The 25,122-nt window shown below is 34.7% G+C and overlaps 1 protein-coding gene across 7 annotated transcripts in view; it reads right to left on the bottom strand.

The window, feature by feature from the left end:
* Positions 1-1,789: 1,789 nt before the first annotated feature.
* The window catches only part of Odf2l (outer dense fiber of sperm tails 2 like), a 41,355-nt gene continuing 18,022 nt past the window's right edge, over positions 1,790-25,122 (bottom strand). For 5 of the 7 annotated variants that reach the window (XM_042682940.1, XM_042682949.1, XM_042682966.1 and 2 more), the window contains 9 exons: positions 24,484-24,669; positions 20,715-20,824; positions 19,343-19,478; positions 13,596-13,706; positions 11,959-12,063; positions 7,553-7,638; positions 7,310-7,472; positions 4,552-4,677; positions 1,790-2,269 (listed from right to left, as the gene is read on the bottom strand). In XM_042682940.1, coding sequence (XP_042538874.1) covers positions 2,141-2,269; positions 4,552-4,677; positions 7,310-7,472; positions 7,553-7,638; positions 11,959-12,063; positions 13,596-13,706; positions 19,343-19,478; positions 20,715-20,824; positions 24,484-24,669 — 1,152 coding nt within the window. In that variant the 3' untranslated portion in view covers positions 1,790-2,140. Of the gene's footprint in view, positions 2,270-4,551; positions 4,678-7,309; positions 7,473-7,552; positions 7,639-9,748; positions 9,908-11,958; positions 12,064-13,595; positions 13,707-19,342; positions 19,479-20,714; positions 20,825-24,483; positions 24,670-25,122 lie in introns of those variants that run through there. The other 2 variants (XM_042682982.1, XM_042682973.1) reach the window with 2 other exon arrangements.

Raw genomic sequence — 25,122 nt, 5'->3', positions numbered from 1 at the left:
GCCACTGTTCATTGTAATGACCCTCCCAAAGAAAGAATATAAAATGTGACATCAGAAACAGAACAAAATTATTAAGAATAAGGCCAAATGTTGAATTTTAAAAATCAAGGCTTGAGTAGAGAGTTAAGTACCAGGGTGGCTGTGCTAGGCATCTGCATTTCTAAGGATGGCTTGGCTCACCTCTAGGCCTTTCGGGGAGCTCATCAATGCTTTCCTATGACTATGGCATCTGCATTTCTGTAGAGCAGAGCCCTCCTAGCTCAACCCATTGAGCCATGCATCTGCACTTCAAAGGATAGCTGGCCTCACCTCCAGACCTTGGAGCTGGGTGCACAGCTCCCATCTCCAGCCTAAGCACCAGGATGTCTGCAGATCATTTGGGCTCAGCCACCTTACTTCATTACTTTGCTTTGATGACTTATTGCCTTGGTTAGGACCACCTAAAAGATCCTTCCCCCCTTCCCCACCGGGCCTATGGATCTTGCCTTTAAATACCCTGAGCTATTTGACTTTACTGCTGTTCTTCACTGTCCCAATATAGTGGGGAGCAGTCGCCACAGCTAATAAAGATTTCTAGTCCAATTGACTGAGTGTTGGTGACTCCTTTCGCCAATAGTGGGTCTGAGTCCCACTAGCCCCAGGAAATTGAGATACTTCATGCATGATCAAAGCAAAGGATAGAATAGAATTCTTTGGCCAAACAGCTCTATTAAAAGTCTGGAACTGTATAGCTCACAATCTGCCTTTCTGGTCTTTTAAGACCTGTGTTCCTTTAAATACACAGCTTTTTTTTTCTTTTTCTTTTTCTTTTTTTTTTGTCAGTCATGGGGCTTGAATTCTGGGCCTGGGTGCTCTCCCTGAGTTCTTCAGCTCAAGGCTAGTGCTAGAGCCCTTGAGCCACAGCACCACTTCCAGCCTTTTCTGTTTATGTGGTGCTGAGGAATTGAACCCAGGACCTCACGCATGTGAGGCAAGCATTCTATCACTGAGCCACCTTCCCAGCCCTAAATATAATACAGCTCTTAAATCATTGTCCAAAAGGAGTCACAATCACTGGATCCCTTGAGAATCACGTGCATCCCCTTTCAAGAGTATTTGGTTTAGCACATACAGAGGGAGATAACCAAAGGGAACAAGTTCTTGATCTCTCTGGTACTTCATCCCAAATAACAAAGACCTTATCCTAAAGTTTCGCATGGAAAAATGCTTATTCTGATTTTCCCATGTAAAGTGGTTAGGAGAGGGGAAAAGTTATTCTCCTTTAATCTTTTAGTTAACTCAAAGACTTAAAAGTACCCACTGCAATACCAGATAACCACTAACAAAATGACCAAAGGCTATGAATTCATAGGGCAGCCTAAATGCCTATCCTTTATAAAGAAACAGTGAATGCCAAGAAGTTTTCATCTGTCACTATCAGTTGACATTTAATAGCTTTTACTTAATATTTTATATTTAAATATCAGAAATTATAATGGCAACTGGGCATGTACTTTAAGCAATATTAAGTATACTGAGACATTTGGTATCTTTAAAGTAGGTATGAAGTAAGGCACCAGTGGCTCATGCCTGTATTCTAGCTATGTAGGCGGCTAAGATCTGAGGATCCCAATTCAAAGCCAGCCCAGGCTGTAAAGTCCATGAAAGTCTTAATCTCTAATTAATCACCACAAAACCAGTAGTGGAGGTATAGCTTAAGTGGTAGAGCACTAGCCTTGAGCAAAAAAGCTCCTCTGTTCAAGGCCCAGGACCAAAAAAAAGTATGTATGCAATTGTATCTATTAAAAAATAAAGTTCAGCATATTTTATTATATTTACATAGCACCATAACATAAAACAAATATATACATTATGCAAAATCACATATTTGGCCTAGATTTACTACAAATTCATTTGAATGGTGTAGAAAAACTTTACAAAGACATTCTAATTTCTGTTCATACATGGGAAAAACATTCTAAAATCCGATATAATTTAAAAGGAATTAAACAAGTGTTAAATGAGAATGATTAAGCAAAAAAAAAACAAAACAGTTATTGTGTTTTACAATTTCAATTAGATAATAAATTAGATTTCAAGTATCTTCAATTGGAACTAACACAAATCAAAACATACTAAAATAGAAAATAGATTCAAAAATTTATCCAAACATTGTGACATAAGAAGTTTTAAGAAACTGTAAATAGTTCTTAATACTTTCATTTTGATTCTCCGTTTTCTCAAGACTGTGTTGTATTTCTTTCAAACACACTTCCTGATATTGTGCTTTCTAAAGAAAAAAACAAAAAATATAGATAATCAACAATATTTGTAACAAAGAATATGAGTTATAATGTATATATGCAACAACTGAATACATAATTTTTAAAACAATTTAAAATTTTCTGAAAGAATATTTACATTCTATTTGTCCTTATAAACATATTTTAAAGTTTCCTTTCCTTTTTATAAATTAATAATTAAATAAGACATATAGTTAATCTCTACTTTGATAGTTTTTTTCAATACACATTTACTAAGCTCCAAATTATTACATATTTAATATGATTAATTAATGTCAGTTTTATTTTAAAATGTTAAGACTAATTTCCATTATATCTGTCATTACATATTTATTCCCATACTATTTTCTACCATTTTTTCTGCCTGAAAGTTCACAGTGATAAGCCGGGCACCGGTAGCTCACGCCTGTAATCTTAAATACTCAGGAGGGCTGAGATCTGAGGATAGTGGTTCAAAGCAAGCCAGGGCAGGAAAGTCTGTGAGACTCTTGTCTCCAATAAACCACCAGAAAACCAGAAGTGGTGCTGTGGTTCAAGTGCTAGAGCGCTAGCCTTGAGTTGAAGAGCTGAGGGACAGTGCCCAGGCCCAGAGTTCAAGCCCATGACTGACAAAAAAAAAAAAAGTTCACAGTGACTCTACAGAGTACTAATTTTACTCAATTTTTTGAGAGAAAAATAATAATACAAACTTTTAGGCAGACCATAAAAGGTGAATGGATTTTAAGACAATACTTAAGACTTCAAAGATGCTTTGAGCTTCAGGAGGGTTGCTATGGATTAAGCTGCACATGTCACTTTTGAGATCATATATTCATTATAAACAAACACTCCACAAACACACAAGAGTACTTGGACCAAAAATATGAATAGGCTAGCAGGGTGAGTCATGCAGTTAACTATGAGACAGGCTCTCTAGGTACTCATAATTCCATTCAACTTTAGCATATATATGAAATACTTAACTGCCCTCTGAACTTTCCTACAGAAGGCAAAAAAACCTTACATTCATTTTGCAGCTATTTTTAAACCTATGCTCAGATTTTTATTAGTACAAAATGGTAAGTTTTAGCATCATATTTTAAGCCTGTTAATTTTAGTAGCTTCAGCCAAGTACTAGAAACTTTATGGCAAAATCCATCATATCTTAATTACCTTACTTTTCCAAAGGCTTTGATACCACAAAACAATATTAGACTTTTTATGATAACAGTAACTTAATGATAAAGGTATTTCCAAAAAAAGTTTAAAAATTGCATTGAATTAAAAATGATGGGCTGGGAAGGTGGCTCAGTGATAGAGTGCTTGTCTCGCATGCATGAGGCCCTGGGTTCGATTCCTCAGCACCACATAAGCAGAAAAAGCTAGAAGTGGGTCTGTGGCTCAAGTGGTAGAGCGCTAGCCTTGAGCTGAAGAGCTCAGGGATAGCACCTAGACCCAGAGTTCAGGCCCCACAGCTGACAAAAAAAAAAAGATAAGTGTTTTAATTTGATTAAATTGAAACTTTTGATAGCAATAAAATTGAACAGTACTGTCAAAGAGATTTAACTTGTGAATCTTTTAAGTTTTAATTTTCTAGACATTTGGGAATAAAATAGTAGTTAACCTGAAGTCTTCACTTCCTAGAAAAATAAAGTACATTATTTTCTATATCATTATCAAGTAGGTACTCATTAAGTAATTTAAGCAGTACTAATGCTAGTTTTTAAGACTATCATAAGTTACTCTAGACCAATCTAGACTATTATGAATATGCAGGAGAAAAACATCAGCAAACTAATTAAACACAGCCAATTTACTATTCTCATTGCATGGCTGAGTGGATCAAAGCATTCATCTCATATGCAGATTTGACAGCACTGAATGTTTACTCAATGCCAAACTATAGCTTTCTAAAATATAATACTCATTGTTCAAGACAGATATCAAATCTCATTGTTTAAATTAATACATCTTTTAAAAATGAAAAATTCATAGTATAAAGTAAGCTGATTATAACTTTCATTAAGCAGCTCTCATACAAACTAATGGGCAACAAATGGGCCTGATGAGACTTTAGAGCAGTGCAACAGATGTTTCCAGAAAGGCAGGAGAACAAATACCTTGATATTAGCCTACCATTTATATTTTTTCATTTTGTAGTGTTATTTTTAATATAACAGTATTAGCTTTGAGTTACTTCAATTTGTATTTTAACTAATAAGCTACATGACATGAATGTTAAATGCTAATTTGTTTTTATGATAATATATTAAGCCATACTAATACTTACATTGTTTATTTTACAAACAAGTTGGTTTTGTTCTTGATTTTTCTTCCTAAGTTCAGCTTCCAGATCTAGTATTTTAATTTGTAAAGCCCTCTCTCTAGATGACATTTTCTCTATTTCTTCAGAAACCTGTAATTTTTATTAAGAGAATAAAATAAATGCATTTTCTTTTAAATGTAATTTAAAGACTCAATAGAGTTAAATGGCACTTTTTATTTCCAAATAGCTACTGAGTGCTAATTTAATTAGAATGTATTTAAAGTGTATTGTAGCTTTAAAAATCACAAATAGTACAAGTCTATCTACTCATCTTTGTAGCCTAAGTACCTGCAAAATTAGCCTGCAATGGTGAGTTGTGTACATTTTCCCTGTTTGGTCATTAGGGACTTTTCCCTATAAATTCTTTTGATGCTGGTCCTGGGGCTTAACACAGGGCCTGGGCACTGTCCCCAGGCTTCTTTTGTTCAAGGCTAGTGTTTGACCGCTTGAGCCACAGCTCCACTTTTGACTTTTTTAGTAGTTTAGTGGAGATAAAAGTCTCACAGACTTCCTGCATGGGCTGGCTTTAAATCCTGATCCTCAGATCTAAGCTTCCTGAGTAGCTAGGAATGCAGGTGTGAGCCACTGGTGCTCAGTTCCAACAGCCTATTTTTTAAATGTCCTAAGACCACTCGTTGTTTTTGATAGTATTTACATTCACCCTGATGTCTAGAAAATTCTCATTAAATGCTGATTATAATTTAAATGGCTGGAATGGAGTGGGATGTTGCTCACAGTGTATACCCACACAAATGCACATGCATGCATGCACACACACACACACATACATGCACAAATGCACGTGCATGCATGCACACACATGCACTCATGTACATGCACAAATGCACATGCATGCATGCACACTCATGTACACGGACAAATGCACATGCATGCATGCACACACACACTCATGTACACGCACAAATTGGCTTTTCACTCAAGCACTTCCAGTGTGGTAGTACGTTTAGCTTAGCCATGTTCATCAGATTCAGACTTCTAGGCACTTATCTGTAAAAATGTTGGGCGGGAGTCACAAGAAAGAGTAGAAAGAATTGGTACAACAAGTAGAGGCAATGAGCTAGTGGGAAGAACTATCCTCCAAACTAACTTCAAAGATTCAATTCTGTTACTGTACAACACTTTGCAAAGACTCCTTCCCAAATACCAAAGGTGATGGTGAGTGAGGGATAATAGTAGGATATGATGTTGTCTGTAGGGAAGAAACTGTGAGGACAAGCAACAGTGCCCAGGCACTGACCCCCTCAGTGTGGGCAATGATGAGAGGGAGTGATGGCCCTTCTCAAATGGATAAAAAGCTAGAGATTCCCCCATAATCCAGCGTAGTTCTGGGACTCTCACCACTTTGGGGGAGGAATGTGAGAGCATTTTCCAGGTCCACATGAGCTAAATCCATGATAAAGTCACCTCTTATTTTCTTTCCAAAGGATGATAAGGCTAAGAAATACATATTACGTATCAGGGAGTACATTTTGTTATTTAGGTTGTTGTTGTTTGGTAATACAAAGGTTTGAGCTCAGGGCTTCAGATTTGCTTGGCTTGTCCTGTCCATTTGAAATAACCTTGCTTTTGCTGGTTATTTTGGAGATGAAGCAGAGCAAACTTTTCTGCCTGGGATGGCCTTGAACCCTGATATTACAGATCTCAGTCTCTTGAACGACAAGATTTACATGCATGAGCCTACAGGGTGGAGTCAGGGATGACACTCTTAAGATCAATTTAAACTGTTTATCTAGAGTTTAAGAAAATCCAAATATATCTGAGACATGATAGAAAAGCTACATTTCAAAGATACCCAATTTTATGCTTTGCAGGACAGACATAATCAGTTTGAGGAAGACAATGGGTAGAAGAGAGTTTGGAAGGAAAGATTAAGAATGTGGTTTTAGACATTCTAACTTTGACACACCATGCTAAATGGAGATGACAGATAATAGTAGAATATCAAAGTCTGGATTTTGGTAGGGACACAAGTATGAGCAGTATCACTCATCCTACAAGGACATTCAACATCCCTGTATTACTAATTAAGAACTGAAGTTCAGAGAAGTAACTTGTCTTTGGTCAGGATACAATGTGTCAGACTCAGAATTCAAATGTAGTTCCTGTTGGATTCCAAAGACTACCTTATATTCATTCTTTCAAGATTAGATTTTTACCCTGTTTGATAAATTTTCCTCTTCTATGAGGTTTTCCTCAATCCTTTCCCCTAGGCTCCAGGTTGAGATAAATACTCATGGCATCCCTTAAGCCCACCTGTTACTATAGCTAAATGCTAACTTCACAGATTGAACTGAAACTGAATTCTTGCTTGTATTTATTTATACAACAAATATTTGTCAAAAAGGCCTTGAGCTTTACAGCTTACTAGATCCTAATTGAAGCCAAATTTTTAATTATTTGCACCCTCAAACTCATTTTATATTTTAGAAGGGGAAAGGGTTATACCTTCAAATCATTTTCTATCTCTGCCTGTAACCCTGCCACATCATCAATTGTCTGGTAAAATAACTCTGGCACAGTAATATCATCTTTTATGCTCCAAGGGAAAATTAGGTAAAGAACAAAAATGTAACTATTCCGTTTACCCTGTCAGCAGAAGAAGAACAATAACTGTAGGTTTAGCATAGGAGATATGATTTGTTTAAATAAACAACTCCTTGGCAAACTAATTAAAAAGTTTCTAAAAAAAGGCCATCTGTACCTTTAGTCTTCCTTCTTCTAAAGCAGCTTCCAGCTGCCTGGCCAGTGCTGTATATTCTGCCGACTTCTCTTTAAGCTTCAGATTGCTGTGCTTAAGACATTCTTCTTGGTCTGCTAGCTTCTTTTCAAGATCTTTATTCTCTGCATCCATCTGTTCTAATTTCCTTTTTACAGTAAATATATATTTTAAAACTACAATGTTATAGGTAAATATACACTAATTTTAAGTCAATTCAATACTTACTGTTTAAGGTTTTCACACTTTAACTGAATGAGAGAATTCTCTTCCTCAAGTGAAAGCTTTGTCAGAAGACTATGACTTCCATCAAACTAAAAAAAAAATATATTTTCTTGGTTATTTTCTTTATAAAAAGTTTTGAGAATGATTTGGATATTTTATTGTCAGAATAACCACAAGACATGAGAAGATATGAAAGTCATTATTCCTACACAAAAAGGCACCAAAAACTATTAACACTGTTAAAATACAAGTTCTGTTGCTAAAGTCTGAACTCAGCCTTGGGCAGAAAAGTACCTGAGACTCTCAGTTCCAATTAGCCACTAAAAAGCCAGAAGTAGAGCTGAGTTCCAAGTGGTAGAGTGCCAGCCTTGAGCAAAAAAATCTAAGGGAGAATGTTCAGGCCCCGAGTTCAAGCCATATTAGCAGCATAATAAATTTTCCTGACTTTAAAATAATTTTTGGAACAATATTTTATGGAAAAGGGATATTCAGTTATAATATAAATTTTTAAATAACATTAATTTACAGTTTTTTTATAGTTTTATGTTTCATGTAAAATATATTAATTGAGGGGTTGGGAAGGTGGCTCAGTGGTAGAGCACTTGCCTTGCATGCCTGAGGCCCTGGACTCGATTCCTCAGCACCACATAAGTAAAAAGAAAAAAGCCAGAAGTGGTGCTGTGGCTCAAGTGGTAGAATGCTAGCCTTGAGCTGAAGAGCTGAGGGACAGCGCCCAGGCCCAGAGTTCAGGCCCCACAACCAGACCCAAAAAAATAAATAAATAAAATAAATAAATAAATATATATATATATATATATATTTAAATTGATGTTTGGTATAGTGGCTCATGACTGTAAACTCAACTACTTAGGAGGTGAAAACAGGAGCATCAGTTTGAGGACAGCCTAAAAAAAAAAGTGGTGAGACCCTATTTCTAAAAATAAGCTGGGTATGATAGCATTTGCCTGTAATTCCAGCTATACAGGAAGTATAGATAGCAGGATCACAGTCCAAAGCTGACCTGGGCAAAAAGCACATAACTCTATCTGAAAAATAACTAAAACAAAAAGGGTTTGGGGCAAGGCTCAAGTGTTAGACACTTGTCTGGCAAGCTCAAGATCCTGAGGCCTCTAGTACCATCAAAATAATAATAATGATTGATATTTGATTGTATATGAAGTTGTAACTACAGGTAAAAATATTATTGAGAAGCAAACTAAAAGAAACAAATAACACAAAGCCTATGCAAGATAGAATTTTCTTCCCATTGCTTCAACGGCAGAAGCGTTAATAATAATAAAGAAGCATTAATAATAATTCTTGTAATTTCAACTAGTAACTTAGGTTAAAATACATAATCTGATAATTTCCTAGAAAAGTATCTTCTCAGAAATTTAAATTTACAAAAGATTGCATGTTTTTAAAAAAACAACAGGCTGTATTTCAAAATGAAAATCCAGACTATATATGGAAGACAGAAAGTAAATGCTTACTAAAAATGTCTCACAAGTAGTAAAAAGATTAGCCATCTTCCTCAGATATGCTTTGAGAGAAAACTAATTCATTTGAAATCACTGAGTGTTTCTATGTGGTAGGCATTAAGCTAGGTACGGTTGTGTGATGACCAATTGGATATACCGGGTCCTTATTCTGATGGGTTAAAAAAAGGACACACTGGGGGAAAAAAAAAGATTAGAAAATAACCTCCAAAAATTTGGTGCACAATTTTAATTAAAATACATTCTAATTTTTGTTAGTTATAATAATTTATTTTGATAAACTATAATAATCTACTTTATTGTGACATCTAGAAACATATATGTAACCACAGCTTTGTTCCTTTTCTCTCATCCTTTATTATACTATGTCCCCCACTGTCAAAATAAAGGTTTACAAGAAAAACATAAATGAGCAATTCTTTTGTTTTATGGTTGCTAGACAGGCATTCAATCCTAGAGCCATGCCTCTAACTCATAAATTAGCAGGTTTAATTATTAATTTGTCACCATTAGACACTAAAAGAATAGTCTGCAAAACAGTATTACTCTATCCATATTAAAATATTGTTTCATCAATTATGTACATGGGAATCAAAAAAAAAAAAACCCTGAATCCCTGACATGAATGCCCTCAACTGGTGAAAGGACTCCAAGCATTCCTTTCACACATATTGCAAATCTCAGAACAACCACAGGACACCTGGCCCTGAAGCTCCCTAATGGTGTGAGCCTGGTTTGCACATTTCTCCTTGCAGCACCGCAGACTCTCCTGACACTCCTGAAGCCTCCGTTCAGCTGACATCAACGAATCGCGGACACTGGCTACCTCCTTCAGATGAGACTCCATCTGGCCTCTCATCTGAATTGTGACATTAGAGGAAAAAGTGCAAGGTCACACATTCAGCAGGGATATTCTTACTCTCTTAAATATTAGGTATGTTGTTATATAGTAAATATTTTAGGCAGAATGATTTTAAGCAATAGTATTTAACCAAACAAATACGAATGAATATTAATTGAGATTTAGCTGTATAAGCACTTAACTAATTTTCAGAAGTTTATCCAGCAAATTAAACATGGAAGTATTAGCTCACAGAAAGGATGTTTAAGCTACTTGGGAAAGCTTTTTTTTTAATTTATGCAAGCACAGATATTATTTTTAAAAAAATTTGGCATACTTGTTTCTACTGCCTACCAACAGCTCTAAGACACTGTTATCTTCAGTCAATCTTAGAATCTTAGAATTTAGCTATTTAACTAAATTTAGAGCTGTCTTGATCCACCCATCTTAGCCCAAATCAGTGGGGTTTGAGGTATACTATTTCAAATAGCTGATATCCAGCTCTCACACTATTGTGATAAAAAAAAAAGTCTCTAATTTTGTTTACATTAATCCCCTTGTGCAATTTCTCAATGTACCATTTTGGTGGATACATGACATAAAACAGCCTTAAAAAGTGACTATAGTGCTAATTTTTTTAAAATATTTAAGCCAGAGGTCAGTGGCTCTTGCCTGTAGTCCTAACTACTCAGGAGACTGAGATCTGAGGATCGCAGTTCAAAGCCAGCCTGGGCAGGTAAGTCCATGAGACTCTTATCTCTAATAAACCATTCAGAAAACTGGAAGTGGAGCTGTAGCTCAAGTGGTAGAATGCTAGCCTTGAGCTGAAGAGCTGAGGGACAGCGCCTAGGCCGAGTTCAAGCCCCACAACCACAAAAAAAAAAAAAAAATTTAAAAGGAAAAAGAATTTTACACACACATGCACACAAACATAGATGTACATATATACACATATATGTGTATGTGTGTATATATACACACCACACACACACACACACACACACACACACACACACACACACACCTTTGCTTACAGACCAGTAACTTCATAGTAGCTAGAAAAAAAGTTTTTTTTCCCTTTCTGCTTTTACAACAAGTTTTTAAAATAGGCTTCTAAAACTCTGGATTCTCCTCAGATCATAAAAAGAAATCTTCCCTTTTGCTCAAATAGAATTTTATTTATAGTGCTGTCTAGTAGAAAAGGAGACTTTTACATGTGAATGCTTGATGAGAAAAAAGAGACCAAAAGACAAGAAATGGTATCTTCTCTGGTCTGCTAAAAATAGGTAAAAAGTAATTCTAGGAAAACAGTAAGTTGCATATTTGATGATCTGTTCTCCATTTAATCTATTCATATTTCAGTGCCAGTGGACCACCCTGGCTGACCTTTTCTTCGCAGAGAAGCCTCACTCTGACTTCCCAATCATACATAAGGAAATAATCCAAAGATAGTAGCTGCATTACCCTCAGATGGAACTGACCACTGACACTGCATGACCTCTTTAGCCAAGAGTCAGCATCCGATCACTTCCCTCCCCAAACCAAATCCAAAAAGGAATGCAGTTTCATTTAAAAACTCAGAAATATTCATAAAAACATCATCATTGCCAGCACTGGCCTTCTTCTCCTCATTCGATTGCAACATGGTGAAGAGAAGGAAATGATAGTTCTTTTTTTTAAGAGATTTTATTTTCCTTCCAAAAATGCATTTAGCAGAGAATACTAACGTATTTTTTTAGACACAAAATTTATAGACAGAAAAAAAGGTGCAATTAGTTTGCATTTTGTGGCTGATGAATCTCAGTAATGAATAACTGTATTAGCTTATATCTGCCCCTATATCAACAAAATTATACCTTCGTGCTATTTTTCAAATACTAAGGAAAAAGTGAAAAAACATTCATTCATAAAAACATTTCAAGCCTGGAAGAAACATTATTTATTTAGGGGAAAATAAGTCCTCCAGAAGCTGAGGATGAACTAGAGAAAATAAAGTGAAAGAATTTGATATTCACCAAGTGACTATATATATGTATATGTAAGGTTATTTTATTCAATTTCAAACTTACCTTCTCTATTTTTTTATTTTTGTTTTTTGTTATTAGGCTATTTTCCTTTAGCAATTTTTCAAATCTGCTTTTCACCATTTCAGCTGCTTCCTGCAACTTTTCTACCTAAAAATAAAAATATATTAGATCATGATTGTATTATTTTAAGAGTGTAACATGTAATAAAAACTCTAAATAAGTCACTATATACTTAACATCCTCAGTATATTTGTCACTCCTTCTTTAAATATGGAATTATTTAATGCTCTAATCTGCAATACTTCTATGATTCACCTGTTTTCTTCCATTAATATGTCTAGAGTCTTCACTAAGGACTAAAAACTATAGATTTGCAGGTAATTATCACTTTAAAATTAAGTCTCTGGTCCAGACCAGCAATCACTCTAATAATCAAAAACTGAGTACTTTATACAAAGTTCAGTAGCTAGAATATGGTAATCAGTCATAATATTCTTATTGAGGGATTAAACCTGAACCACCAGGTGGAAGACCCAGATGATAGGATCAACAACTTGCCCACAACTTCCATTCTTACCTCCACATTTAGAATATTCTAACTAAATGCCTTGATTCCATTTTCCCATCTAATCCATCCAGATGTAAGCCCTTCATACTTGTCTATTCTTTTCTTTCTTAGTTTTATTTTTGTGGCTAGAGGGCAGTGCTAAGAATCAAATCCAGTAGGAAAGACATTACTACTGAGTTAAACCCCAGTCTAGGATTATTTTTTAATTCAGATTCTTCCTGTTCCAATAAAACCTAGATCCTGTGTGTGTGTGTGTGTGTGTCTGTGTGTGTCTGTGTCTGTGTGTGTCTGTGTGTGTCTGTGTGTGCATATGTGCATGCACTCACACACACATGCACCAGTCCTAGACACTGAACTCAGGTCATGGGCAGTGTCTCTGAACTTTTGTGCTCAAGGCTAGTGCTCTACCACTTGAGCCATAGCGCTACTTCTGGCTTTTTTTTTTTTTTTGGTAGTTAATTGGAGATGAGAATCTCATGGACTATTCCTGACTGGCTTGGCTTTGAACCGTGATCCTTAGATCTCAACTTGCTGAGTAGCTAATATTATGGGTGCACCACTGGCACCAGACTAAAATTCAGATCTTTACTTACTATTTTGTTACTCATTAAGCAAGTATTTGCATAAGTGCTATGTGTTTCATGACTTGATTATAGCTCTAAAACATAAAGCTTTTATGTAAATACTACTGGACACATGTTCTCTTTCATATATACTGCCATATGCTTTTTTCTAAGTCTTTCATATGAAAAATCTTAATTATACTAGAAGGGAAGTTCTGGGGTTTAGTGATGCTAAAAGATAGTCATATTGCAAATCAGTATCACTAACAACAAGTACATAAACCAAGATAAACAAAGGAGCTGTATTACATCTATACAACTAATATTAAATATACCTTTAGGAATAGCCATTTCATCTACAAGCAGTATTGGAATCAGGAATTGGCAGTATTACAAAGTACTTGAAACCTTAAGAAATGGTTGGAACATACTGTATCTATTATAAAATAGTAAACCAATCTCCTAAGTTCTGCTTATTAAGTTCACAAATAAAATGTTTTAAATTATCTACAAAGTTTAACAAACATTAACATAAATGCAGTGGTCACCTGAGTTTTATATACTTCAATCAGGTCTTTCTGTCGTTTTTCTACTTCTTGCAATTCTATGAGTTCATTTTCAACAGAAACAACTTCATCCTTCAAAGCAGCAAGTGAAGTCTAGACAGAAATATATAGATGATTTTATAAGTCATTTGAAAAACTGTTACTTATGAAACTACTATAAACTATTATAAAACAGGAGGGCATAACATTTCTTTTTCCTCCTCTATTCTGTTTCAAATTTGGCTATAATGGCTTGAAACTCCAGCAGCCATCTAGATTTTGAGGATAAGCAAGGGCAGACACAGAGCTAAGAGGCTAAGTTAGCAGATAACCTCTCTGCTCTGAATATATACCAACTTTAGAGTTTGCTTAAATAATAAACATATAGTTCCACTTGATTTGGGTTTTTATTATATTCATAAAGCTGACTCTTAACTAGTAGAAAACTCACTGAAACATCAAAGACAGTTCCCTAGAGTAGTCAATTATTTTGTTTCCTGGAAATGTCTACCACATTCTAGCAAAGTTTACATAATTAAAAAAATGGGAAACCAAGTTTGTAATTATAAACTCCAAACATGATTGTATCTAGTATTGTTTCCTTCCTATAATCCTGGCTGTTCCACTTAGCTAGATTCTTCCCTCAAAAGACAATACTAGCCTATGGACAAAAAGATTTAGAAGCACATGTACAATGAATAAATAGATTTCTTTTGGGGCTTTTTTTTTTTCGGGGGGGGGGGGGGTGGTGCCAGTCCTGGGTGTTGAACTCAGGGCCTGGGCACTGTCCTGAGCTTCTGTGCTCAACGCTAGCACTCTATCACTTTGAGCCATAGTTCCACTCCCAGCATTTTGGTGGTTAACTAGAGATAAAGAGTATTATGGACTTTCCTGCCCTGGCTAGCTTTGAACTGTGATCTTCAGATTTCAGTCTCCTCAGTAGCTAAGATTATAGGTGTGAGCCACTAAAAGCCCTGCTTAGATTTCTTTTAAAAAGAAAACCCCAGAAATTCATATTAGCTGAATTACTATGAATTTATAAACTTACCTGGAAAAAAAGGCTAATCTTGAATATTATGGGTAAAGCAAAACAAAACAACTAAGGAAAGCAGTGATTTCCTTCCTATGATTTTTTTTAAAAAAATCTCTACTGATCAAATATTTAGACAAAATAATACCACCAAACTATAAGTGCCACGTGAGAGGCAGGATCTTGCTATTACATGTCATATATATCACTTAGATCCCTCCCATTTCCTCCACTCATTCCTAAATGACTACAAGCAACAGGACTATGATTTTCAAGTCTTCCACTTCGAACTCATCAAGTCTCTCCATGTGGAACAAACTGGGCTTGAGCCGCAGGAGCCAGACTTTACTCACTGATTTAAAGTCAGGAACTGAAAGGTCTCCAAACTGTCCACGCTAAGAAAGGTTACCAACTTTATAAACCAACAGATAGAAAGGATTTTGTTTTCCAGTGTGGGCAATCTGCTGTCTATCATAATAAGCCATACTGTGTACTGTATAATATTATACACCTCCCTCAAAGACAGATCCGTACTTAAAAAATAGGTTGGGCACTGGAAACTAATATGTCCAAGTCTGTAATAAATAAAATCTTCTTTGTAGTACATGATGTTGAGATGCAGAGAAGAAAAGGTTAGTAAAAAGTACAAGAGATTTGGAGGCATCTCTAATTTCCTTCTGGGAATAATCTTAAAAATTATGAGCCTCAAAGAAAAATACTGAGGAATTAACTTAAGCAAAGAGGTAAAGGACCTCTACGATGAAAACTTTAAAAATCTGAAAAAGAAAATTAAAGCTGATTTTTTTTAAGGAAGTGTAAAAACCTCCCATGCTCCTGGATTAGGAGAATTAACAATGTGAAAATGGCAATACTGCCAAATATCCTCAACATCCCAACAACATTCTTTAATGAAATAGAAGCAATCCCAAAATCCATATGGAATAATAAAAGACCCCAAATAGGGAAAACAATCTTTAACAGGAAGAACGGCGCTGAAGGAATACCAATAACAAACTTCAAACTCTATTAAAAAGTCATAGTTAATAATATATGATGTTGGTATATGTGGAGGGGAAGGAAAAAAATTGTTAAAACAGGGATACAGGAGGACCCATTGCAACAATGAGATGTACAAGTCGTTATGTCGAAAAACGAACTTTACAACTTTGGTGGGAGGGAGGGGAAGGGGGGAGGAGGATACGAAGGGATGGGAAGGGGAAACAAAGCAGGAGGCCACAATGCTTGATAAGAAATGTGCTCATTACCTTACCCATGTAATTGTAACCCCTCTGTACAGTATTTTCACAATAAAAAATATATACATTTTTTAAAAAGCCATAGTTATAAAAACAGCTTGGTACTGGCACATGAACAGACCTAAGGGACCAATAGAATAGAATTGAAGACCCAGAAATGATCCCATAGACCTATGGCCACCTGATCTTTGATAAAGGAGGCAAAATAATCAGATGGAAGAAAGACAGCCTCTTCAACAAACAGTGCTGGCAGAATTGTCTATACACATGTAGAAAACTGAAGTTAGATCCTTATAATCACCCTGCACCAGAATCAACTCCAAATCTGATCTTACCTTGAGTGAATTTTACAGGAAGGAATAGGGGAAACACTAGGGCTCCTTGATACAGGTTGGAACTTACTAAATAAAGATTCAGAAACACAACAAATCAAAGAAAGGCTGGATAAATTGAAATGTATTAAACTGCAGAGCTTCTGCATAGCAAAGAACTAGCTAGCAAGCTAAATAGAAAACACACAGATTGGAGATCTTCACTAGCTATATAACAGACAGAGGCCTCATATCTAAAATATACTTAGAGCTCAAAAAATGAAACCTTCCAAAAACAAATCCTCAAAGAAACAACAACCCCATTAATAAGTTGGCTAAAGAACTAAAAAGAGACTTCTCCAGAGAGGAACTAAGAATAACCAATAAACACATGAAATGTTCAATTTCTGGCCATAAAAGCAATATAAATCAAAACTACATTGAGATTCTTCTTCACTCCAATAAGAACAGCCATTATTAAGAAAACAAATAATAACAGATGCTGGTGGGGATGTGGCCTAAAGGAAACACAACTACATTGTTGCTGGGAAAGTAAACTGGTTCAACCACATTGGAAGGCTCCTCAAAAGACTAAATGTAGAGTTCCTCAATGATGCAATAATCCCACTCCTGGCATTTACCCAAACAATCACAAACAAGGCCACAGTAAGACTACCAGCACAATTATGCGCAGCATTATTTACCATGGCTAGATTTGGAATCAACCCAGATACCCCTCAGTAGATGAATGGATCAAGAAAATGTGGTAAATAACACAGTGAAATTCTATGCTTCCAACAGAAAGAATGACATTGCCCAATTGGTAAGGAAACAGAAAGACAAAAAAATCATATGAAGTGAAGACTCAAAGAAACATAGGTTTTTCTCAAATGGTTTTCCTCATTTGTAATAATTAGCATATGCCTAGGATAGTCCTAGCAGACATTCACAACAGCTATTGTGTACATATGTATAAATGACCACATAAAATGATGGTAATCAAAATGATCCCCACAATATGGAAACGAGAGTTTTTTGTGGTTGTTTTTTTCTTTCTTTTTTTTTTTTTTTTAAGAATATACTGTTTGCAGTTGTTTCTTTTATCTTTTTTTTATTTTCTCTTCTGGTTTATTCCTTTGGTCTCTGTTTCTGATTTTGGTACCCTTTGTCTTCTATAATTTTATCTGACTTGGGGTAGGGAAGGGAAATCACAGAAACAGTGGGACAAAGGGTGAACCAATACAACAGTAATACTAAACACTATGTTGGAAATTAACTTTACAACTTGGGAGAGGAGGGAGGAAGAGAAGGAGGAAGGAAAGCGGGGGGGGGGGGGGGGGGGGGAAGGAGGGAAAGTGGGAGAAAACGTGGGAGAGGGTAACACTGCTCAAAAAGAAATGTACTTATTACTTTACTTATGTAACTACAACCCCTCTATATATCAACTATATAATAAAATAAAAATAATAAAATAAAACAACAATTTTGAAATTTAAAGCCTACACCACCATCATTTCTAGTTAAAATCATTTTTATGTAATAATTTATTTATATTTTTTCATGTAAATGGATTCATGAAAAACCATCCATTGTAACTTTCCCATAACATCTACATAATGGTCAATAATTTTCCCAAGGAAGAAATAAGTACAATTATAAAGCAAAAACAAAACATACAAGCAAATAAAAACACTCTTTAAAGTATAATAAGGTCTTAACACTTCTCTTGTTAAAGATATATCTCACAAGCGGGGCACCGGTGGCTCACGCCTGTAATCCTTCCTACTCAGGAGGCTGAGATCTGAGGATTGAGGTTCAAAGCCAGCCCAGGCAAGAAAGTCTGTTAAACTCTCATATCCAATAAACCACCAGAAAACCAGAAGTGGCACTGTAGCTCAAGTGGTAGAGCACTAGCCTTGAGCTGAAGAGCTGAGGGAGAGCGCTCAGGCCCAGAGTTCAAGCCTCTCAACCAACAAAAAAAAAAAAGATGTATCTCAAGTACCATACAATTACAACCTTTTAAGTAATTATGAATGCTGTAGTAAAACTAAACATAAAAAAGTCACATTTGCTGAAAAGTTTCTCTAAAATGTACTATATGTCATTGATAACATGCTAATATTTATCATTGCATATCAGCTAATTCACAGTTTTCTTTCTTTTTTTCTTAAATGTATGCGTGCTAATAGTGAGGCTTGAACTGTCCTTTTGCTCAAAGCTAACACTTTAACCCTTGAACCACAGCTCCACTTCTGACTTTATTCTGGTAAACTGAAGATAAGATTCTCATGGCCTTTCCTTTTGAGACTTTTAGCCACAATATCAGATCTCTTGGACAGGTAGAATTATAGGTGTAAAGTCACCAGTGCCCTGCTAAAGACTTTTGTGTGTGTGCTAGTACTGGGGCTTGAACTCAAGGTCTTGCTCTCTTACCTGTTTTTGTTGTTAAGGGTGGTACTCTTAACACTTGAACTACACCTCCACTTCCCATGATTCTGTTTTCTGTCCTACAAAAGTAGTATTTTGAACTAGAAATGGTGTCATCATCTTTAGTCAAGTGTCATGTTGACTATGCACAATTCTGGGTAACAGAGAACTTAAGTATCTTTTATCTCAGAAAGTCTAAAAACTTCTTTCCCATTTTTTCTCTTGTACACATACAAGCAAATCACCCCTTTGATTTGTCATGGTTGGAAAATTCTTTCTAGTTATGATGCAGCCAAGAACTTACTTTCTAGTTTCAAACAGACCTTGCCTGAGGTTATATCCTATGGCAACCACGACACCTAACAATACTTTTATAAGTTGAAGTTAATGTAATTTTGAATGATTCACTTAACTGCTAAAATTAGAGTAATAATTTAAGTTGAGATTGTTACTCAATTTCATAAGCTTCATTTTATACTGCTAAATACAATTTAAAGATGCATCTGTGTAAATAACTACATACATTATATATACATAAGTGTGTAGATAAATCCATACATGTACAAATACATTATATAGACATGTTATATTTGTATAATACTATGATTTGTTAAGAAATATTAACAAAAACTGATATAGAACATTATTCTAACATGCTGTTTCTTCAGCTATTTCTAAATTATATAAGTTGTCATCAAGCAATGGACACACAGACATGCACAATACCTTTAACTTTGTATTCTCAAGATCCAGAGTTTCATTTTCATATTCAAGTGAGTTAAGTTTTCTAAGAATTCCTTCACATGAAGCTTTCCCTTGGGTTTCCACTCTCTTCAGGTCTTCTAAAAGATCAGTGATTTGCCTTTATAAGGTAAATACATTTTATAGAAGTTATAGAAATTTTCATTCTCATAACACATTTTAAGTATTTTTAAGTCAATTTGGTAATTTGCACTATTTCATATAGGAAAAGTCCAAAATGTTAATAGAATTTATAGAGCAGGGGAATCTGGAAGAAGGAATCTATAAGGTTACCATCAGAGTAGCTTGAAATATCCACGGATTATACAATAATCTCTTTGCTAAATGATGGAATATCTGACCTATTAGCCACCAAGTCTACATGTCTGTTTTCCTCATGCACACACAATTTTAGAAACAAGTTTGAAGAAAAGGATCAACTGAGGATCACAGTTCAAAGTCAGCCTGGGCAGGAAAGTCTGTGAGACTTTTATCTCCAATAAACCACTAGAAAACCAGAAGTGGCACTGTGAGTCGCTTGAGCTGAAGAGTGTAGGGACAGCACCCAAGCCCCATGACCAACAACAACAACAACAACTACAACAAAAGATTAAGTAAGACAACAGCAACTAATCTTTAGTTATATGTAACTTGTATTTAAGTCACCTTCATTTACACATTTTTAAACGATAAAAGTGAACATAATACACTGAAAATAAAACATTTAAAATAGGTATTAAGGGTCTGTTGGTTATCAGCACTTAATTTCAAAAGATTAAATAAATGTATTTAAACTCAATTGTTTTCTTTATAGCTTTAAATCACTTTAATTAAGGGATAATAATTTTTAGGACTTTCAAGGCATTTGTATTTATATTGCACATTCAGGTTTACTTGAAAAATATCACTTCTATTTAAGACAGTCTTCATACTTACTACAAATAACAGACGACACATTGAAATAAAAATATACTAATGGGGGTTAGGGTAGGGAGGCGGGGGGAGGATGGGAAGGGATGGGAAGGGGAAACAAAGGAGGAGGCTACAATGCTTGATAAGAAATGTACTCATTATTTTGCCCATGTAATTGTAACCGCTCTTTACAGTATTTTCACAATAAAAAAAAATACTAATCTACAAGTTCAAAACTCCAAAATGGCAATTCCAACAAACCTCTAAATATTTTTCTTACTATTTTTATATTTTAAGAAAAGTTTACAGAGTTATAAAGTCACAAGTAGTACATTTACCACATGAAATCCAAACATAAATAATACAAACTACTCAAACTATTCAAACAGGAAAAAACTAAAACTACTTTTTACTAAACAGTACAAAGATGAAAAATCATTCTTACTTTTTCATTGTTTCAATATGAACCTCTAATTCAGCTTTTTCAATTACAATTTTCTCATAACGACTTTTCCAGGCATTGGAAGCTGAAACTGTTTCAGACAACTTGGCTTCCTAAAAGATACATGAAGTATACATCATGTAATAGAATCATTTTTGTTAGTTTTAACATATGCAAATATGTTATTAAATAAGGAAACATCTTCCAATAATTTATATAACTTTTCTAATAGAAAATTCTTAAAGTAAATTTTAATAAAATATCTATGTTAATGTCATTTTATATGCATCCCATGGCCGTTCCTTTCATGTGTCAGTCCTAGGGCTTAAAACTCTGGGCTTGGGTGTTGTCTCTTAGTTTTTTTTGTTCAAGACTATCCTCTACCACGTGAGCCACAGCTCCACTTCTGGCTTTTTTGGTGTTAACTAGTGATAAAAGTCTCATAGACTTTCTTGTCCAGGCCGGCAAAAATTGCAGTCCTCAGCCTCAGCCTCCTGAGTAGATAGGATTACAGGACGAGCTTTCATTTTATATTCTGTACGTACAAGATACTAAGAACCACACCAGAGGAAAAAGAAGTTTTCTATAGTATACATAGGAAAATGCTAATTTCACAATTCCATACTATTTTCAAATGCCACCTGTATCTTTGTTATAATGACGCCATGCTATTTTGTAGAAGTCATCCTTGTCAACCTTCTAACATTGTTAATGTCAACAAAGAGATGAAGTGGCAACAGTGACTAATCCATCTTGTATGTGAAGTAGGGATTCATGAAGTAGGGATTTTTGTCTGTTTTGTTCACTGATGTATTTCTAGGGTCTTAAAGAGTGAGTGCTAGAGCACAGCAACCACTTAATGAATGTCCACTCTCTGAAGATCTGTCTAAACAGCTGCAGCCACTAGGAAAAATAAAAACTTGACTGGAATACAACAGACCATGTTAATTAAGATTAGAAAATCCATAAAGAGTGCTGGTGGCAATTAACACTTATTGGGCAGGTCCTTTTATCATTCCATCATTCATCTGTTCACTGAACAAGGACTTATTGAAGATCTGTGTGTAAGATAATGTTTAGTTCATTTCAAAAATATGTTTTATGTCTTTTCCTCCTCTCAACTTCCTTTTATTGTTATTAAGCATAAATATTTTTGTGGACTAGTATCCTATTTTTGTGTTTCATATAAAATTTTAATATAAATTATGAATTATGCATAGGCATAAATTTTAAAATGTGAGTTTATATTGTGGTATAAATTCAAATATTTAGGAATTTTTACCTATAAAGGAGAAATTTATATATTAGATATGCAAATACCACCTATAATTCATATAGAGGATGGTAGTTAATTTGTATGACATTCTTAAAGTATACAAACCAGATAAAGATGAAATCACCTTAAAAGAGAAAACTTGTTTTTGTTTTCCTTGATCTACCTTTTCTATTCATTTATTTATTTGTTTACTTATTTTTGTGCCAGTACTGGGTGTTCAACTCAGAGCCTATTCTCCGGCTTAGCTTCTTTTTTGCTCAAGCATTATACCACTTGAGTCACACTTCCAGCTTTTCTGATTAGTGAGAGATAAGAGTTTCTCAGGTTTGTCTATCTAGGCTGCTTCAAATTGTGATCCTCTGATTTCAGATTGCTAAACAGTTAAGATTAGAGACGTAAGTCACTAGTGCCCAGCTTCTTGTTAATTTAAACGAATCTATACTATTAGGAGCAAAATTAGGATCTACCCAACTTTTAAAGAAAGAAATGGGATAACTCTTTGTATGTACAAATATATAACATTTAACATCAAGATCAGTTATCACCAGTAATATCAAAATCCTCATTACCTCTTTTACCCATCCTTACAAACACAGGGACACCCTTCATCCTTTCTTCTTCAGCACAGAAAATTACAATCTTGGACTCTTCCAAATTCTTACCCTCTGATGTCTCTATAAATTTTAGGTATTGTGTGTATATGTCTGTGATGAGCTATATGATAGCTCAATAAAATTTCTTACTTCTTAACTGTTTGTATTTTGAACCTGATACATTTAAATATGATATTCATAGATTAATAGGATAAACTCCAGCTACCTGTAAGCTTATAGAAGAAAGCAGTAAACAAGATGTAAACTTAAACCATAAATGAAGTAACTTCTAGATTGTGATAAATGCTATGAAAAAAAATTTAAGACAATGATATGATTGTTGTTGGATTACTTCTTAAAAAATAGCGAGGGAAGGTCTCTGATACCAACTCAAAAGAAACCTGAATGATTAAAAACAAAGAACTAGAATGATGAGCTGGAAAAAACATGATGGTCAGGGCTGGGAAGGTGGCTCAGTGGTAGAGCGCTTGCCTTGCATGCCTGAGGCCCTGGGTTTGATTCCTCAGCACCACATAAGCAAAAAGAAAAAAGCCAGAAATGGCACTGTGGCTCAAGTTGTAGAGCACTAGCCTTGAGCTGAAGAGCTAAGGGAATCGCCCAGGCCCAGAGTTCAGGCTCCACGACTGGACCAAAAAAAAAAAAAAAAAAAACCATGATGGTAAGAGCCATAGGTGACAAAACAACAAACACCTGTACTAGAGGACTAGAAAAGAAGACAAAATGGCATAAATGTAGTATAAGCATGCAGTGTGGTTTAATGTGTTATTTCCTCATTTATCCTTTCTTATGATCACCTAAGACAGCAGTGTTATTATCCCCCATTTTACAGATAAAGAAATTGAAGCTTAAGCAAGGTTAAGTTTTCTGTGTAAAATCATGGGAGTAATGAGTGGAGGAGTTTTTCTGCACTGACAAGGGGCAGGAGTTATTTCAATAGAAAAACTTTAAGTATGACAATGACAATATTAGTCTTTACCTCTCATTATTTTCAGTTATTCAACCACGTCTACAGCCTTGCAGACTTTGAATCTGGTCCTTCACTCTTTTATTTAGCTTAATCTTATGAGTGTAGGTTAAATACTAGAACCTTAAAATGTTAACTCTTGCACTTATAAAATATTGTTTTGCACAAGATTTTATGCAAGTCTGCTTTCCTTTCTAAAAGTCTTTAATAATTCTATAAGCCTTAACATAAGTTCTTAAGTGTTGGAATACTAGTGAATCATTAAAAACAATAAATATTTTAGTAGCTGGTAAGTGAATAAATATAATTTGTCAAAAAACAACAAAGTACTAGGTCTATTTTTCAACTTTGAACTATACCCAAAGATATCTTTCATATGGTGTGTTTACGTCAGTATATGGTTTTAAATGCTTTACAGAAATTAAATGAAGTAGATTACTGAATAAAATCATATGGTCTAACAACATAAATCTGCATTTCCCAAACTGATATTTCTCAGAACCATTTCCAAAAGTGGGTTTGTGTATAAAAGAAGAGTTCTGTGGTTAAGTGAATGTGGGAAACTCTAAGTTCAATATCCTCATTACTCTGAGCTTAAGAATGCCTTCTTAGGGCCTTTAGTATGCTCATGTGTACTGTAACTTTCCAAGGGACAAAGGGAATGAAGCCTGCCTTACCCTTACTGGGCTGGCTGTACAGTATCCCATATATTGGGATACACTAAAAAATCTACTTTCCATAGTTTCCAAGGAAATGTTATTATAGTTCAAATTTTATATTTTATGGAAATAAAATAAAAAAGTTAAAAGGCAAAATTATGAGTAAAAATTCTACAATAGTAATTGTATTCTTATGAATTGAACATCAAGGCATTAACTACGGAAAAATCTATCTTTAGAAAAGAATGTCTATACTTACTTGGCCTCTAATTTGGGAAGTAAGGTGTTCAATATCTCCTGTAAAATGTTTGAACCTTTGCTGATAAATTTTCGATGCCTTTTTCAGGGCAGTGACTGTTTGTCGACTTGATTCTTTCACTGCTACAGTCTCTTGTTTATTCATTTTCAGCTGCAAATTCCATTTGGCTATTTTGTTCTCTATGCTCTGAAAAAAAAGTATGAAAAAAAGAATTATTTCAGAACTGTAATGTTTAGTCAATATTTTAAGAACATTTATATCATTTTCACCAATTTTATTGTAACAACTAATCCTAAGATTAATAAAAAGCAAAATAATGATGCACAGTTTCTTTGTGAACAGTTAAAACTATAAATTAAAAAGATTTAAGCCTACCTAAAATGAATTCTCATATTATTATTGGTGATAAAGGCATAAATGCTAACTTCCCTAAATCTGTGGTACTGACTTTTTTTCTTGGTTCTCATCTAAAATGTAACACATAGTACTAGTTTGAAAAATTAGTTTAAAAAACTCAAATGAGCTAGAAAATGATCAAAATCATAGGCATGCAAAGCTCAGAGAAAAGACAGGTAACTGCGTATATATATAGACGTGAGACTTATTTACCAAATTTTAATTTACTAAAATTATTGCCCT

This window comes from Dipodomys spectabilis, unplaced genomic scaffold (genome assembly GCF_019054845.1).
Source record: "Dipodomys spectabilis isolate Male_0828 unplaced genomic scaffold, ASM1905484v1 ptg000002l, whole genome shotgun sequence".
In the NCBI taxonomy this organism is placed as follows: domain Eukaryota; kingdom Metazoa; phylum Chordata; class Mammalia; order Rodentia; family Heteromyidae; genus Dipodomys; species Dipodomys spectabilis.
Note: the sequence above shows the minus strand (reverse complement) of the source record. Positions and strands in the feature narration are given on the sequence as shown.